This window comes from Zootoca vivipara, chromosome 13 (assembly GCF_965207765.1).
Source record: "Zootoca vivipara chromosome 13, rZooViv2.hap1.1, whole genome shotgun sequence".
NCBI classification, from domain to species: Eukaryota; Metazoa; Chordata; class Lepidosauria; order Squamata; family Lacertidae; genus Zootoca; species Zootoca vivipara.
The window spans coordinates 26,064,970-26,083,243 of NC_142596.1; the positions used below are offsets into that span (position 1 = coordinate 26,064,970).

General features: G+C 47.9%; 1 protein-coding gene across 1 annotated transcript in view; it reads right to left on the minus strand.

Annotated features, from left to right (window-relative positions):
• Positions 1–18,274, minus strand: part of ITGA11 (integrin subunit alpha 11) — a 90,244-nt gene that overhangs the window by 21,556 nt on the left and 50,414 nt on the right. Inside the window, exons 12-20 of the mRNA XM_060282367.2 lie at positions 18,106–18,254; positions 15,253–15,393; positions 12,615–12,818; positions 9,936–10,066; positions 9,334–9,500; positions 8,588–8,730; positions 8,067–8,180; positions 6,427–6,512; positions 4,973–5,180 (exon numbers count right to left, since the gene is read on the minus strand). Of these exons, the coding sequence (XP_060138350.2) occupies positions 4,973–5,180; positions 6,427–6,512; positions 8,067–8,180; positions 8,588–8,730; positions 9,334–9,500; positions 9,936–10,066; positions 12,615–12,818; positions 15,253–15,393; positions 18,106–18,254 (1,343 nt within the window). The remainder of the gene's footprint in view (positions 1–4,972; positions 5,181–6,426; positions 6,513–8,066; positions 8,181–8,587; positions 8,731–9,333; positions 9,501–9,935; positions 10,067–12,614; positions 12,819–15,252; positions 15,394–18,105; positions 18,255–18,274) is intronic.

Here is an 18,274-nt window from a genome sequence, read left to right on the forward strand (position 1 = left end):
CTGCGAACTGTAGCTCTGTGTGTGAGGGCTTAACTACAGTTTCCAGGGGAGCCATGTGCTTTAAACATTATTTAAATGTGTGGAGTGGATGTGACCACTGCTTTGTGAGGGAATCTGGAAATTCACACAGTTCGATGGAGGTTTGTAATAAACCACCTGGGGCTGATGTATTTGTCCCTACGTGAAAGGTGATTTGCAAAAGCATTTTGACATGGAGGAAAGAACACACTCTCTGCTTCTGGATTCAAACTCAGAACCCGCCCCCCCCCTTTTACAGGAGATTCCGTTCATAATATGGAATAGCTGTGATCCTCAAATCTGTTTTTTATAAGTCGACAAAACATTTCCTTTATTTGCTGCCCCTGTGCTTGTTCTGGTTTCGTCTGTTCATGTTGTTCTTTGGTTAAGTTTGGAGTAATTCATCAGTAAAAAGAGAGAAGCTTTTTGCACTTTTCCTATTTTGTGGTTAATCGTTCCTGCAATTTTCCACTGGCAGAGCCTTTTAAACCAACACAGGGAAGACACTTGATGCTCGGTGGCTAGAGCAAGCTCAGCGTATTTACTAATAAAGAGCAAGAGAGAACATAGCTTGTCCAAAGCTCGTGGCAAAGTGCTTATACACACTGTCAACACTTCACCAATTACTGTAAGTCTAGACGGCAACATTGGGAAGAGGACATTTCAGAGGACCGGCTAGGAAGTCGTCACAATTGGGAGGCATTCCTATGAAAAATACAACCCGCTGTGGCTGGCTTGTTGGGACTGGTGGGGCAGAAGGCAGGGAGGTCAACAGTAGGTGGCGCCAGAGCCAATGACAGATGGGGGCCACCCTGTGGCTGGTTGTAAAAAGGAAGACAGATTGGTGGGGCAGTAGCTAATTTGGCCCAATGGACGAAGCTCCTCTGAATATAATGTTCTGATGGATTATGATGATGATCAGTGCTTTTTCCCTTTAAAAATGTTTAGGGGTACTCTCATTTTCCTACTCATATTGAAACACTGCCCCTCAAAGAGGCCAAACTTAGATTCACAAAATGTTTAGGGAAATGCGAAAAAAAGCACTGATGACAATGATGGTGATTTATTTGCACCCCGCCCATCTGACTGGGTTGCCCCAGCCACTCTGGGTGACTTCCAGCACATATAAAAACATAGTAAAACATTAAACCTTAAAAGGTTTTCCTATACAGTTCTGCCTTTAGGTGTTTCCTAAGTGCTATACTGTATATGAAGGGACGCGGGTGGCGCTGTGGTCTAAACCACAGAGCCTACAGCTTGCTGATCGGAAGGTTTGCGGTTCGAATCTCCACGACGGTGTGAGCTCCCGTTGTTCAGTCCCAGCTCCTGCCCACCTAGCAGTTCGATAGCACGTCAAAGTGCAAGTAGATAAATAGGTACCGCTCCGGTGGTAAGGTAAACGGCGTTTCCGTGTGCTGCTCTGGTTCTCCAGAAGCGGCTTAGCCATGCTGGCCACATGACCCGGAAGCTGTATGCCGGCTCCCTCGGCCTATAAAGCGAGATGAGCGCGCAGGGGTCAGGGGTACCTTTACCATATAAGTGCTATATAATTACTCATCTCCTTAACATCTGATGAGAGGGTGCCACTACAGAGAAGGCCCTCTGCCCTCTGCCCTCTGCCAAGCACAACCAAATGGGTGAAGATGGTAAAATGAACAAACAGAGAGAAAGCAGATTTGACTTTGGCTCGCAGCTGCGAGCCTCATGCATGGTGGCAGAGCAATGTTGCTCTATCCCAGTTGTAAAGCAGGCGACAGAAAGACGGTGTTGCAAAGGCAAAGCTGAGAGGTGCAGTACCAGGGTGCTTTGTTGGGATTGCAGCTGACACTAAGGTGAATGGTGAACTGAGCTGAGCACTGGAAAAAGACGAGAAACCAAAATGGACAGATTCGCTCCTCTCTGCTTGTAATGAGATGAAGCTTCTGTCATGGCTCCTCATTGCTTTTGCTGCTCTCAGAGGAGGCAATGTGTATGGTAACAGCACCACTGTAAAAATGACAAACCCTAGAGGGCCAAGGCAGTGATAGAAAAGCTGCTTTATCCACAGCCCAGGCAAGCAACAACCAGGATGACAAAGGAGCTGACGTGGACACAGCCATATGAAAAATATAAATCAGAAACATTTTTTCAATAAAGCATTCCCAGACGCTGGCTGGCTTCAAGGGCTGGCTGTCAGCTGAGTCCTATATGATGTCCCCCAAGTGCTGAGCAGATGCTTGGCAAGCCCCCCACGCCTCGTTCCATCTTCCCTCCTGAGATCAGCAATTGCCGTGGCATCATCCATAGCCCAGTGCAGAAAAACTATAGCTCATTCTCTGTTCTAAGCCCCTCGTTTCCAGAGAAGCAATAACTCAGTGCAAAAAAAAAATCACCTCTGACTGAAACTTGGCCATCGTCGCAAGCGCAAAAGCAAAAGGAGGAGGGAGATGCTTTTGAAAACCACCAGGAAAAGGGACAAAGTCGTTAATCACTGCAGTATATTGAAGTTAAAACATCCTCCTGGGGCAAGTAGCAATTACTTCTGGGCAACTAGATTGCCAACTTTTCCATGTGCAGCATCGTGTGGAAACAAGAAAATCTGAGAGGGTGGAGGGGTGTGTGCGCATGTGTGCATGTATAAATATTATTTCTACCATGCAGAGCAGAGAAAGTCATCTCTGCTGGTTGGGTATGAGGATAGACACTCTCACACACCATCTGAGCTGTGCATTTAAATAACACAGTTATTGGGAGTTGGGGGGAGCCACACTACTCTCAAACATGAAAAGTAGACCAGGTGGTCAGAGGTCTGCTGTGCTTTTTATTTGTCCCGTATTGCGCAATGAAAGCATCTGCAAGCAAATATCTCATTGGCTCTGAGAACTCAGAAGGCACAGGAAATACTTTTGAAGCCCTGCTCTCTTTTGAGTCTGGAAACCTTAAAGAGAAACCAGCAGACCCTTTGTTTAATTTCCAAGCAAAGGGCCTGCTGGTTTCTCTTTAAGGTTTCCAGACTCAAAAGAGAGCAGGGCAACTAAAGGCACAGAAGTCCTGTCCACTGGTAACCCTAGCCGGATCAGATCAAGGGTCCACTAATATCGGCCAACTGCTAGATGCACAGGCCTGTTGGGCATCTCCTCATTTGCTCGCAGCAGCCGCTACTCAGCGAAGGCTGTTCCTCCATCATGAGCTAAGTGAACTCCAGCTGTTTAGCCCCATCCCCTGGCCTCAGAGGACCTCAGCAGGAACAGTTTCCTAGGAACTGCCATAAGAATGTAAGAAGAGCCTGCTGGACCAGGCCAATGGCAGCATCCTGTTCTTACACATGCCTGTGGGAATCCATGCAAACAGGATTTGGGCACGATAGCACTCTCCTCTCCTGTGGTTTCCAGCAAGTGGCACATCAAGAAGTGTCTCTAGCATGTGCTGTGTGAGCTACAGCTGCTCTGCCCCCCCCTCACTTCGGAGGACTTTACTATATGCTCAATCAGGGTTTTCAAAACCCTAGCAAAGCATTAGCCTCACCCCTGAACTGATTTGGGGTTGGAGGCAGGGTGGGGCAGGTGGTCTCCTGGGTCAGGTTGGGGGGCTGTGCGCAGCCTCCATAGCTGCCCAAGGCCACCTCAGCTTCCTGAACTGGTGGGAAACAGGCCAAGGAAGCCCTGGTCCTTCAGGAATAAGACAGGTCAATGGATTCTGCTAGGAGAACAGTGCCACATGGAGAGCTGAGGACAGGCTGGCTGATGCATTGCAGATGCTTTAGATTCTGATGGCGGGACTGTGTTTTACAAGGAAATGCATTTAATGAAAACCTGATGGCCACTTCTTCTAGAAGGAGCGACTCTGGAAGAGGAAGACTTGCACGGCAGAAGCAGCAGGGCTGCTCCAAACTTTTGCCACCCACCATCTTTCCCCTGAAATGCCTCCACCTTTCTCCTGCCCTGGAATGCCAGAAGTGGGTACACAGTAAAAACATGTGTCTGGGATGAGGACGGATGACTTTGGCAAGGTTGCTTTTTCATTTTTTTCCTGAGGTTAAATTCAATTCCCCCCACTTCTGCATCAGTTTGAGATTCTTCTTTTATGAAAGGTTAGCACGCGGGTGGCAGGGACATGGTAAATGCACAGTTGCAGTCAACATCACGTCCCGCTTGGTCTTTACTCCCTGCGATGCAAAAGCTCATAAGACCCTAAAAAGAGCCTACTGGATCAGACCAATGGCCAAACTGGTCCAGCCTCCCGTTTTCACAGTGGCCAACCAGATGCCGATTATGGGACACCAGCAAGCAGGACCTGGGCATAAAAGGCCCCCCTTGTGGTTTCCAGCAACTGGTATTCAAAAGCATTACTGCCTCCAGCTGTGGAGGCAGAGCATAGCCATCCTGGCTAGAAGCCATCGATAGCTTGTATTCTCCATGAGTTTGTCTAATCCTCTTTTAAAGGCATCCAAGTTGGTGGCCAGCACCAACTTCATGTGGAAGTGAGTTCCATAGTTTAAATATGCACTGCTTGAAGAAGGCCCTTTTCTAAATTAAAAAGTCCTAAACACTGCAACCTTTCCTTGTAGGGGAATAGCAGAATCATAGAAACATAAAGTTGGAAGGGTTGCAACCCCCTGCAATACAAGAATTACAGCTAAAGAATCCATGACAAGTGGGCATCCAACCTCTGCATTAGCTACCCCTTCCAGTTTGGTGTCTTCTGCAAACTGGATGGGCAGCCCCTCATTTCCTATATCCAAGCAGTTTATAAAGGTGTTGAACAACAACAGGCCCAGGACAGAACCGGATGAGCAGCCAATAGAGAACAGAGAACCTACCACTTGCTTGTTCTTCCTCTTGCTTTGAACATAGCCAAAGGAACATTTTTAATATTATTTTTAACCTCTTTTGCAAGCCTGACCCCGCAACTGCTGGCTACTTGTGTACTCTCTTCCTTTGCGATTTCTCCTTCCTTCCATTCAGAGACTCCTTACCTTCTGAATCAAGCTGGCAAACTTCAGGTTCCTCGAGAACGAAATGTTTAGAACGGTGTTATATGCATTTTCTCCTCTGTTCTCCAGCGTAGCTTCCACCGCCACCCTCCTCCTGGCACTTTCTATGACAAAAATGGAGGTGTCAAAAGACAGCGTGTAGGCGGAGCAATCCGAATGCGGCTTTCTCAGGACGCGTCTGCAATACTCCCTATGAAAAGAGCAAACGTTAAAGGCGGCAGCCCAAGGAGAAGTGTCCACCCTCCCTGCAACTGCGCACAAAGGAGACTCCCTACAGTCTCCCAGGGGGCACCCTGTCAATGCCCAAAGTGCCTTGGTCACACTGCAGTGCCAACAAGAAACAGGCAAGGCCCAGAGCTAAAGCAAGAGGCTGAACAGTGAAGCATGTAAGACCATGGACCTGGAAGGAAGGCATTCATATTCTACATGGCATTCTTATCGGACGTGCTCATGTGGGGTCTCTTAAACTAGAAAGGGTGCTCCCAATTTATTTTCACAAGCTCAGTATAGAGACCAGGCCAAATTACACATGTTAATCACACATTTTTTTTAAAAAAAGCTTTCTTGCAATGCCAGCACTGGGAAGTTGGTGGGATTCCACAAGATGGTCTTCACAGTGGTGGCACCCAGAGGCTAGAACTCCCTCCCTGGGGAAATACAGTTGTGCCTCTCATTGCTGTCCTTCAGCACCACATAAAGATGGTTACAGTGGTAGCGGCTTCTGATTGGCTACAGGAAGCTCCTGCAGCCAATCGGAAGCCGTGGAAGTCCCGTCGGACGTCCGGCTTCCAATGAATGTTCACAAACTGGAACACTCACTTCTGGGGTTGCGGTGTTTGGAAGCCAAAACAGACAAGTACCAAGGTGTTCGGGATCCAAGGTATGACTGTATTTGTTTTGCCAGGTCTTTGGGAATTAAGCATCCCTTTCTAGGCTGTAGTTTTAAAGAAATGGGGTTTGGGATGTTTTAAAGAAATTTTGGCATGGTGATTAATTATACTGGACACCACCCATGGATTTCAACTGGAGGAGCAGAAATCAAACAAATAATAAAATTATAATGCTGTTGCCACTTGTACTCTGAAAGAAAAGTAGCCAGGATCCCCCAAATCCTATGCTGTATTCCCGATATGGTTCCCAACCCAAATCTGCTCTGCTTTGTCCCCAAAGGTACTGCAAACAGGAGGAAAAGAAATGACCAAATTCAGGATGACATCACAATAACCTATAAGATAAGTGTGAGAAATCTTTGGCCCTTCAGGTGTTGCTGAACTAGAATTCCCATCCTCCCTGGCGATGGGCCATGCTGGCTGGGGCTGATGGCAGTTGCAGTTTGGCAACATTTGAAGCATCAAAGGTTCCCCACTCCTGTTCTAAGAGTGGTAACCCTGCAATCTGATTTCCCAAATCCCTCTCACTCCAGATGAGCTACTCACATGGCAGCTGGGATATCAGTTTTAGCATCAAGGACCAAATTAGGGATGCAATGCTCGTCCTCATTGCATCCATTCCAGAAAGGTACCTATGAAGCAAGAAGGGAAAGTATTTATTCCCCAACCTTCGCCCTAAGCTCCCAGGATAGGTAACAACATTTAAACAAAATAGAAAAAAATTCCTTCAGTAGCACCTTAAAGACCAACTAAGTTTTTATTTTGGTATGAGTTTTCGTGTGCATGCACACTTCTTCAGATACACTAGAAACAGCCCTTGCTCCCCCCCCCCCCAGGACTAATTGCAGTAATCAGCAGTCGTTAACAGCCATCTCAGGTTTACCACTCCCATCAGCCCATCACCCATTCCCACCCACCCCCACCACCCTCTGTATATATATATAAGGGTCTAACACTTCTGTTTCTAGTGTATCTGAAGAAGTGTGCATGCACACGAAAGCTCATACCAAAATAAAAACTTAGTTGGTCTTTAAGGTGCTACTGAAGGAATTTTTTTCTATTTTGCTTCGACTCGGACCAGTTTAAAACAACTGACAATCATAAAAAATAAGGTGGGTCCTAAAAATGTACACCCTCAAGTGTCAAAAGCCAGGGTAAAGAGGTGCATCTACAGTATCCTCCAAAAGCTGTATAATGAAGGTATCAGATGCACCTTTGTGGGGAGGGCATTCCACAGCTTGGGGGCCACCACAGAGCAGGCCCTCTCCTGGGTCAATGGCACCCTGCAAGCCTCTGAGGATTCTCTGGTTTTTATATGGAAGGATAAAGAAGTTGTCTGTAAACTAGGCACCCTGGACAGTTCGGGGTAACCCGAATTACAATACTGTACAATACTTTTTTAAAAAAACATCGAAACAATATGTAGGATTTGATGTTGTGCCAGGCATGACACTGTGCAGAAAGGTTGACCACACACATAATACATCTGCTGGCTTTCTGGTTGTCCCAACCCATATGTGAAGCCCAGAGAGGCAATTTAGTTAGTTCATATGTCTCAGCGTCTGGACTGAAAAATGAGGACCAGGTGACTTCCATAAACAACAGGCTCGCCCTCCTTTCATATGTTTAGGCAGCCTAGCAAGTTATTACTGATTGATTTATACAAATTTCAAACCACTTTTTGCTGTAAATATGCATGGGATCCAGTGTGGTGTATTGGGAAGAGTGTCAGACTAGGGTTCAAATTCCCACAAGACCAAGAAACTCACTGGGTGACCTTGGGTCAGTAACTACCTCTCATCCTAACCCATCTCACAGGGTTGTTGTGAGGATGAAATGGGGGAGGAAGAGAGCCATGTACACCCACCTTGAACTTCTTGGAGGAAATGCAGGATATAAGTGTAAAAAAATAAGTACCAGTAAAATAATAAAAACAGCACATCTTGGTTCCTGGTCTGCTCTTCCACATTCCTCTGCCCCCTACACTTTACTGACCTGCCATACCCCTCCCTCCCAATCCTCTTACTCTCAGGCTCCTGGCCCTGGAAGGCCAAACTCTTGTCCTGAATATTTCTTGGACACGGCCTATAGGGGAAAGTTCCCAAACAGATCAATGGACAAAATCCACTGAAATGTTTTCAAGGCTGCCTCTCCACCTTCCCTCCAATGTAATGACAGTTACGCACAACAACTTTCAGCGAGGTAGGCCAGCCGCCATCCAAGACTGGTCCATTGTCCTCAGGGCTACCCAGTGCATAATCGACAGAGAAAGTCACTGGCTTCACATAATCGGCTGTGTCCTAGGATAGGAGAAAGTAATCACCATTACCCTTTGTTTTCACTTTTGCAACAAGAGCCCAACAAGCATAAGTTGAATGGGAAAAGTTTCTCCTTAACTATTCATCAGAGTTGTAAAAAGACATGCAATCTGGTTTCCTGTGGCAAGTAGACATTGTCTCAAGGTAAACTATACAGGGAAACTCATCTAAACAGGTATGTGTGAGCACAGTGGCTCATAAACATTTCTGTAGTTGCTGCATGATTATTATTATTTTTTCAAAGAGATGTTACACAAAGCTGGGCATATAAGGCAACATTTCCTGGTCCACTAACGAACAATTGGTCTGTGGTATTTTGAATGCACAACTCAAGACTAAATTGCATTTCCTGGAAAGGAAGTTCAACTTTTAGAGATCTGAACACGTACCAAGACATGAAAATTCAGCTTATCGCACCATTCTTGCCCTGCAAACAATGTAACCGTCTTGTGGGTGAGCCTGTCTCCATTCTCATCCAGATGGGCTCGTGGGATGTACCGTCGCTCGTCAATGGTGATGTTGTAATTCAGTGCTGAAATGATTGATTCAAAATGATTTGCACATGCACAGTGAATTACAGAACCATAGTGAGAACAGATAGCTTAGTTGGTTACAGCATGGTGCTGATGATAATGCCAAGGTTGCAGGTTCGATCCCTGTAAGGGACAGCCGCATATTCTTGCAGTTTTAATGTTGCGCAACAGAAGGATCCAACACAACAGTTGTGCTAGCAGAAATGCACTGTGCAAGCAAGGCTGGATCTACACAGCTATAAAAAAATGCTCTACAAAAAACTGATGTAAAGCTCACAGTTGAAAATATCACTGAGTTGTGATTTCAGCTCTACATCGCCACCTGGTGTCACAGAGTTATAATGCATTTATAATGCTGTATTTCGACTAATGTAGCTGAGTCCCAAGTTACCGGAAACTTGCTTATGCGTTCTCTTGACCTAGATGGCTCCAATGGCACAAAACGTTTCTCCAGTGGAAGAAGCAGACCTTGACGTTGGTATAACTTAGTGCTGCCTTAGATACACCCCCGAGTCTCTCTGAAGAGCAGTTTTGGAGAGGATAGGACACAGTCACCTTGTGGGGAGAGCAAATCTAGACAGAAATCTGGTATCTCCACTTACTCACGCTTGCCGTCTGAAAATGAACTGAGAGGAAAATGGCAGTGAAGCAAAGAAATGCAGACAGGCAAGTGGCGTCCTTCCCGTTCCGAATGCAGTCCTTGTTGAAGATGTTGATCTTGAATGGCTCAAACCTGAGGCTGGCATTGATCCGCACCACACTGCGGGACCTTGTGGAGAAGAGGAAAAGTTTGGTGATATTCTGAGCCAACCCAGAAATTCGATTACCAATTCAGATGTGTGTGTCAGGGTTTAAAGTAACTTAAATTTGAGTAGATCAAGTAAAGTAATTTAACTTTAAATTTTTACCTAAGTTTGAATAGAACTTCTGGCTGCTGTGGTGAAATGGCAGTGGTACAGGCACTTTCCTAGCCACCTTGTCCAGAATGCCTCCTTCTGAAGAAAGACCCCATTGGCCCTTTCTCAACGTGAGGCAGGGTTGGTGACCATCACTGCCTCCAGTGGGAGCAAGTGCCATAGTTAACACTGGACTGTGTGAAAAAGGGCTTGCTTTTATCTGCCCCAAATCTTCCAGCAGTCAGATTCTGCAAACAAGCCTTGCTCTGAAAAGTAGCCCCACTAGCCATAAATCCTCCATAACAAACCATAATAATACAGCATTTCCCAGTGAGCCAACGGCGAGGTCCACAAGCCTGTCTTCATTCAGGTCCAAGTTGCCATGGATGCTGCATCCAAAATACATTAAGCCTGGAGAAATTTCAGCTGCCGTAATTCTCTGAAAAAAATGACAAGAGGAGAATCCTGTTCAGCATCCTGGTGCAAACAGACGCTGTACAAAAGTGACGGCACGTTTTCACATTTTCTCTCTATCGCAAGGGTGGGTACCCAAAAGAATCCAGCAGGTACTTAGGAGCGTTGGTAGGAGTTGCCAGCTTGCTGAGGTTGCGCCACTGCTGCTTAGTTGCAGGGCCGGTGCGTCCATTTAGGCGGACTAGGCCATTGCCTAGGGCGCGAAAATGGAGGGGGCGCTGCCGAGCCTGCCCTGCAAAACCCCCGCGCCACCGCCGCCCTTCCAAGGCACGCACTCGCGCTCCTCCCGCCTATGAAGGGGACGGCGAGAGCTCCCCAGCGGCAGCGGTAGTGTCGGCAAGCGCCCGCAGCCGAAACCTTCAGCTATGGGCGCTGCCGCCACCACCCGCTCGCTAAGGAGCTCACAGCGTCCCCTCCACAGGCGGGAGGAGCATGAGCCAAAAGGAGAGCTCAGCGCCCTCCCGCCTATGAAGGGGACGCCGAGAGCTCCCCAGCGGCGGCGGCCACAGCGAGCAAGCGGCGGTGGTAGTGGCGGCAAGCGCCTGCAGCCGAAGCCTTCTGCTATGGGCGCTGCCGCCACCACCGCCCGACCGCCCACACTCACTCGCCGAGGAGCCCCCAGCGTCCCCCTCCACAGGCGGGAGGAGCACGAGCCAAAAGGAGAGCTCAGCGCCCTCCCGCCCACGGAGGGGACGCTGTGAGCTCCCCAGCAGCTGCAGCGAGTAAGAGGCGGCAGTGCCCACAGCTGAAGCCTTCAGCTATGGGCGCTGCCGCCGCCGCCGCTGAGGACCTCAAAGCATCCCCTCCACAGGCGGGAGGGCGCCGAGCTCCCCCCTTGGCCCGTGCTCCTCCCGCCAATGGAGGGGACGCAGGGGCATCAGTGGTATGCGTGCGTGCATCATGACGCATGCGCCCGGGCGGCGCCAGAAGGTGTTTTTGTCTAGGGCGCAAAAAGCCCTAGCACTGCTCCTGCTTAGCTGGGATGAAGTGAAGGCGAGGACAGGACTGTGTGGACAGGAATGCAGGAGGGACCAATTTGACACTAACACTAGTGATGCCCCGACCATCACTGTCTTCCTGCTTTGCCTCCACACCATCCAGGTAAGCAGCAGTGACTCTGTTGTCAGGAGGGCAGCTGCACTGCACTGCCCCACCACACTGGCACAACAACAACAACAACAACAACTTATTTATTATTTATACCCCGCCCATCCGGCTGGGTTTCCCCAGCCACTTTGGGCCGCTCCCAAAAGATTAAAAACAGAATAAAACATCAAACATTAAAAACTTCCCTAAACAGGGCCGCCTTCAGTTGTCTTCTAAAAGTCAGATAGTTGTTTATTTCCTTGGCATCTGACCGGAGGGCATTCCATAGGGCGGGTGCCACTACCAAGAAGGCCCTCTGCCTGGTTCCCTGTAACCTCACTTCTCGCAGGGAGGGAACTGCCAGAAGGCCCTCGGAGCTGGACCTCAGTGTCTGGGCTGAACAATAGGGGTGGAGACGCTCCTTCAGGTATACTGAGCCGAGGCCGTTTAGGGCTTTAAAGGTCAGCACCAACACTTTGAATTGCATTCAGAAACGTACTGGGAGGCAATGTAGGTCTTTCAGGACCGGTGTTATAGCGAACTCCTGTCTATTTGGGTACACACAAGAAAGATGACCCTTCTACGATTCTATAACAGCAAGTATGTTGGCAGCCTAGCCACCATTTTGCATCCCCCACAAGGCCCCAGGCTTAGCTTCATTCCAGCACATTGGGATGAGGATGATTAAATTTATTACCTGCCCTTTACCAGCAGGTCACAACTCACAATTTAAAATTCAGAATTAAAAACAGTTAAAACAGATTAAGGTGGAATCTAGACACACATATATATAAAAAGCTGTGAAAATGCTTTTTTTTTAAAAGCGTTTTGAAAAATATATTGAATTTGCCATAAGCTCGCCATTGTCATCTAGTGTCACATTTGTATAATGCACTTAAAACACACTTAAAATGTTATGTTTGCAGCTGTATATCCGAGTCACCAGAATAGGGTGGACCCTGAAAACACCCATCCCAGGTAAATGTCAGGGTAAAAAGAGGTGCCTCTTCAGCGTTTGCCAAAAGATGTAGGCTATAGTGAAGAAGCCAGATGCACCTATGTGGGGAGGGTGTCCCAAAACTAAGGGGCTGCCACTAGGCCCATGCAGAGCTTGTCTGAGACCTGGGGCAGGAGTCTTGTTAGAATAAAGTTATAAACTCGCCCCCCCCAACTATCTTAGCCCTCTGAGGCCCTGGGCAAGTGTACCCCGCTGCCCCTCTGCACTGCATGGGCCTGGCTTCCACAGAGGAATGGTGGCTGCCACAAAAAAAAAGGTGGATAATATCCAGAGAACATTCTGCACAGTGGCCTTCTCTTTCTGAGGTTAGAGGAAGAAGAAAAAAATCTTAGAATTTTTCTCAGAAAAATGTATTGAGACATTTTTGGTCATTCTTCTCCTCGCCCTTCACCCTACATGAGAACTCTACCTGCTTATATTTCCGTACGAGGTTTTCCTTGTAGCCATGGAAGATATATATTGCTCCCTGGTGCTCATCTTCAAGCGGGGCTCCCACAACGACATCATTGTAGGAGTCCTGATTCAAATCGGAGACAGCAGCTATGCAAGAGCCAAACCTGGAGTTCTGGTAGCCTGGCAAATCTTCCAGAGTCCCATTGGAAACAAATCGATCCTTTGAAGAAAAGAGCTTATATATCACCCACGCCCACAGACATTGCTTTTTCCTGCCAAATGCCCCCAAATAAGCAACTCTGCGGAGAGAGAGAAATCCTACAGTTCAGTCTGGGCAGAAAAATGATTCACTTTTATGCAATATGTAAAGATGGCCAGGAGAAAAAAAAAGAGCAAAACAACAATTGGGGTTGTTTGATAAGGGATGGAAAGAGGAAAGGAAACCAAATACTCATTCTACCAATGTAAGCTTTACATTCAGGTGGAAACTGTTAGTTGTATGGATGACATAGCCACATAGCTGCCAAGTATCCCGTTTTCACCGGGAAACCCCCTTTTTTCCTACCGTTTCCCGGCGGTCTCTCATATAGGTTTTTATCCCGTTATTCTCCCTGAAATCTGCTTCTGCCGGCGGCCATTTTTCTGGTGCCGCTTTGCCCTTCTATGGGCACCAGAAAATGGTGGGGCTGGCGCTGGAAGTCACTTTTCCGGTGCTGGCGCCGCCATTTTCTGGTGCCCATAGAAGCGCAAAGCACCACCGGAAGCACCACCGGGCTGCCGGTCCCGGATTTTTCCATCCAGGATTGGCAGGTATGCATAGCCACAACGGCTATGCTTTCCCTCCCCTGTTGGAGGCAGTGAGTCCCTGAATGCTGGGAATCACAAGTGGTGAGAATTGCTGTTGCTCTCAGGTCCTGCTCGCTGGCTTCCCATTGGGGCATCTGGTTGGCCACTGTGAGAAAAGGATGCTGGACAAGACAGGGCCCGATCCAGAAGACTCTTCTTTTCTTCCTATTTTATATAAAAGTTTTTAATGTAGGGAAGCTTAAGCACCCTCAGAACTTGGAGTGAGAGGGTGCTCAAGCTTTTCTGCCCCTGCTATCTCTAAAGACACCATTTGCCTTTGAAGGGAAGCCTACACTGGTGCCAGGGGAAGTTTCCCTTGACATGCAAATATGACCTTTGGAGAGGCAATTTTTGTCAGGACTGCAGCAGGGAGAGAAAGTGTTTGATTTCTCCTCTCCCTCCGCTCAAGCTTCCCTGAATTTGCTATTTACATCATTAAAATTAATTAGGGTTGCCACATTTCAAGAAGTGAAAAGCCATACACAAACAAATCGTTGAGCTTTCTTAAGAGAAATTTCCCTAAGTTGTTGAGCTTGTTTTAGAAAAACACCAAATTGGTTGAGCTATTTTTGAGAAATAAGCTGCTTTTTGGAAATCCCCCCCAGACACTTCCACCATTGAAATCGGACATATGGCAACCCAATTTTAATTACAGTGGAACCTCGGTTTACGAACACCTCGGTTTACGAATTTTCGGTTTACGGACGATTGTAAACCGGAAGTAAGTAAACCGATGTTTCCGATGCCTCCTGGAGGCCGGGCCTTCGCTCCGGGCCATCACGGAGCCATGGGAGCGCTTCCATGGCTGTGGCTGTTTGACTCCTGAAATGGATAAAAGCCCCCCCCCCCCATCCAAACAATGACTACCATCAGTGGACATAAGAAAAAAAAATCATCTGGAACGGATTAATCCACTTTCCATTACTTTCAACGGGAAAGTTCGCTTCGGTTTATGAACGCTTCGGTTTATGAACTGACTTCCGGAACCAATTGTGTTCATAAACCGAGGTACCACTGTATGCAATTGTATAAATTACATGGATGGGACACGGGTGGCGCTGTGGTCTAAACCACAGAGCCCAGGGCTTGCTGATCAGAAGGTCAGCTGTTTGAATCCCTGTGACTGGGTGAGCTCCTGTTGCTGGGTTCCAGCTCCTGCCAACCTAGCAGTTCAAAACCATCTCAAAGTGCAAGTAGATAAATAGGTACCACTCTGGCGGGAAGGTAAATGGCCTTTCTGTGTGCTGCTCTGGTTTGCCAGAAGCGGCTTAGTCATGTTGGCCACATGACCCGGAAGCTGTATGCCGGCTCCCTCGGCCTATAGAGCGAGATGACAGCACAACCCCAGAGTCGTCCGCGACTGGACCTAACGGTCAGGGGTACCTTTACCTTTAATAAATTACATTGTACATTAATTGTATAAGTGAAACTAAAGTCATGTCCAGTTTGACATTCTCACGATACCAGGGACTGAACCTTGGATGCGAAGCAGATATTCTGCCACTGAGCTATGGCCTTTCCCCGTTTTGGCAATTAATTTTAGAACCAACATAGGAAACTGCCTTATACTGAGTCAGGTCATTGGTCCATCTAGCTCAGTACTGTCCACATGGACTGGCAGCAGCTCTCCAGCAGGGCTCTCTCCCAGCCATACCTGCAGATACCAGGGATTAAACCAGGGACCTTCTGCAACCCAAGCAGGTGCTCTGCTGCTGAGCCTCTATGGCCCTTCCCCTATAAGAGGTGGGGAATGTAAACAAATTAAAAAATTGTTTTGTGCTTGTAGGGAACAAGACCAAGTAAATTACCTCTCTTAGGGTGTAGACATACACCTTCCCCCTCTCTCTTCCTTCGCTGAAATACATTGGGGCTCCAACCAACAAAACGTCTGTGACGCCATCACCATTAATATCTACAGAATTGATTTCACTTCCATAGTAGGCACCGATCTGGGAAAAAAAGAATACATTGACATGTGTGTGCATGTATGGAACGAGTGCTAGAGTGTTGTGTGTCTTTATATTTCCATTTGCTTCCGAGAAATTAATGGCATCTTAAATGATCCCATTGGAATGAGAGGTATTTCGAAACGGAAGCAATCTATCATCTCCTTGTCTAGACATCTCCCTCGGGAACAAAGAAAGGCAGACTCAAAACTTTGATCCTGGAAGATTAAGGATCATACTCATGGCTTGTCTCTATGATGCTGCTTCCTGAGTTCATTCCTTTTTTGCCCAAAGACTATGATGAGAATGATTAATTTATTTATGATGGGATCCAAGCTGATCTGCAGCAAGGAAAATGCAATCTTCAAGTCTAACAGCTTCTTGACTGACCTCCAGGATGGAACATCTTTACAGACAATATTGTGTCTATGCTGAGGTATCTAGAAGATATGGCATTGCTGTCTAACCCCATTTGGCTGTCCCAAGCATCTGAAAATGCAAAAACTCAAGGTCACCCACTGAAACCAAGAGACGATAGGCCTTATACTAGCAAATTAAAGTACCTATGGGCCTCATTTGTGTAGGAGAGGGGTGGGAAACCCCAGGCCTGGGGGTTGAATGTGGCTCCTCAGGACTCTCTATCTGGCCCCTAGAACTCTCCCCAGGCCACACCCTTCACCTTCTTCGCCCCCAAGTGGTTTTGCCTGGCTAGAGTGTGCCCCTAATCTCTGGCAATGCCTCTCACAAGAGAGGGGAATGGCTGAGTGAGTGCTGAAACTAGCCTACTGTACAAGCACAAAATTTACATGTGTTGCTCCGCCCACTTTAGCCTCTGGCCCCACCCACCATTGGCACATGGCGCTCGGAAGGTTGCCCAGAATAGAATGTGGCCCTTGGGTTGAACATGATTCCCTGTTCCTGTTGTAGCAAATAGTGACGGCCACTGGCAACAATGGATTCCTCGGAGGAGAGGTTGTAAAGATGGCACTCACTACGCCTGCTCCATCAACCTCTTGAAGGAGTTAGTACAGAAGTATGACCACACATTTCTCTGCAGTCACAGGGGAATGAGGGTGGGTTTTTTGCTTTAAAATGGTACTGGAGATTCTCCAGGCATTGGATTCTGTGGTTTGCTTATGGAAAATGGATAGCTCAGTTGGTTAGAGCATAGTACTGATAACACCAAGGTTGCAGGTTCAATCAGGGGTGAATGAGGCATGAATGGTACCTGGGGTGGGGCAAACCGACCACACGGTGCATGCACAGCGCCGCTACGTACGAAGCATGTGTGCACCGCCCGTACGGTGGCAGGACCGCCTGCTCGCGGCTGCAGCCGCCGCCACCCATACGGGCAGTTTGCTGATGGCGACGCAAACATCTGTGCGGCTCTGCTCACTCCCTCTGCCTCATGCGCCCAGCCCTTTGCCCTGCTCCATCAGAAGAGTCAGGCATTGGGTGTGTGAGAGAGGGAGAGCCAGGCAGGTCACGCTCTCTTTCCCTCTCTTCGCCCACACACGCCTCCCCCACCCCACCCCACTCTGCCCAAGACAGTGGCAGTGACTCTGAGGCGGTGGTGGTTAGAGCAAGAGCAGACACGGGCGGGGATGGTATGCCTCGGGGAGGTGGTGGCCTTTGCCACTGCTGCTGCCACTGCTGCCGTGCCGGCTGCTGCTCCTGTCGCCCCTCTGTCCTTGCTGTGGGGGTGAAAAGGTGGCAGTGGAGGGTGTAGCCACGAGCGTAGGATCTTTCGCATGCGGCTGCGACAGCGTGATGGCACCCCCATGGGGTGCCCTCTTGTCACCCTGCCAGAGATGGTGCGAGGGGCGATGCGCTCCCTCTGCCCCCCCCTTTCCTATGCCATTGGGTTCAATCCCTGTGTGGGACAGCTGCATATTCCTGCATTGCAGGCCGTTGGACTAGATGATTCTCAGTGTCCCTTCCAACTCTACAATTTTATGATTCTATGAATTGTCGCAGTGGACGCTCAGATTATTATTGATTGATTGATTGATTGAATTTATATACAGCCCTATACCCGGGGGTCTCAGGGTGGTTCGCAGAATAAAATCAAGTTATAAAACCACAAAATACCACAAAATACCTACAGTAATAATAATAATAATAATAATAATAATAATAATAATAATAATAATACCCCGCCCATCTGGCTGGGTTTCCCCAGCCACTCTGGGTGGCTTCCAACAGAAAAATGAAATAAAATAATCTATTAAACAGAAAAATGAAATAAAATAATCTATTAAACAGAAAAATGAAATAAAATAATCTAGTAAACATTAAAAGCCTCCCAATACCCCCCAAAAGAGCATTTTTAAAAGGGCATAGGAAGTAAATCGGATTAACCAAAGGCCAAGTTTAAAAGGAATGTTTTTGCCTGGCACCTAAAGGTGCATAATGAAGGTGCCAGGCAAACTTCCCTGGGGAGAGCATTCCACAGACAGGGAGCCACTGCAGAGAAGGCCTGTTCTCGTGTTGCCACCCTCCAAATCTCTTGAGGAGGGGGCACACGAAGGAGGGCCTCAGAGGATGATCTCAGGGTCTGGGTAGGTTCATATGGAAAGAAGCATTCCTTGAGGACTAGGCACGGACCTTTGTATATACTGTATACATAGCGAAATGATCGGTCTCATACTGGACTAACTGACTTGTTTAGATCTTCTGCAACCCCAAAGCAATGGCCTCCATTGCCTAATTTACCTGCTCTCCTTTCAGAGACTGGTGAATGGTCAGATTCCGGTTGGTGTGCATCGTGAAAATGATAACCTTCCCCGTGTGGTTGAAGCGGGGCGCTCCAGCGACGTAAATCCTGTCAAGTCTTGTCGACACCACTGAGGTGACGGTGTAACCTGCAGCGCACACAGACAGA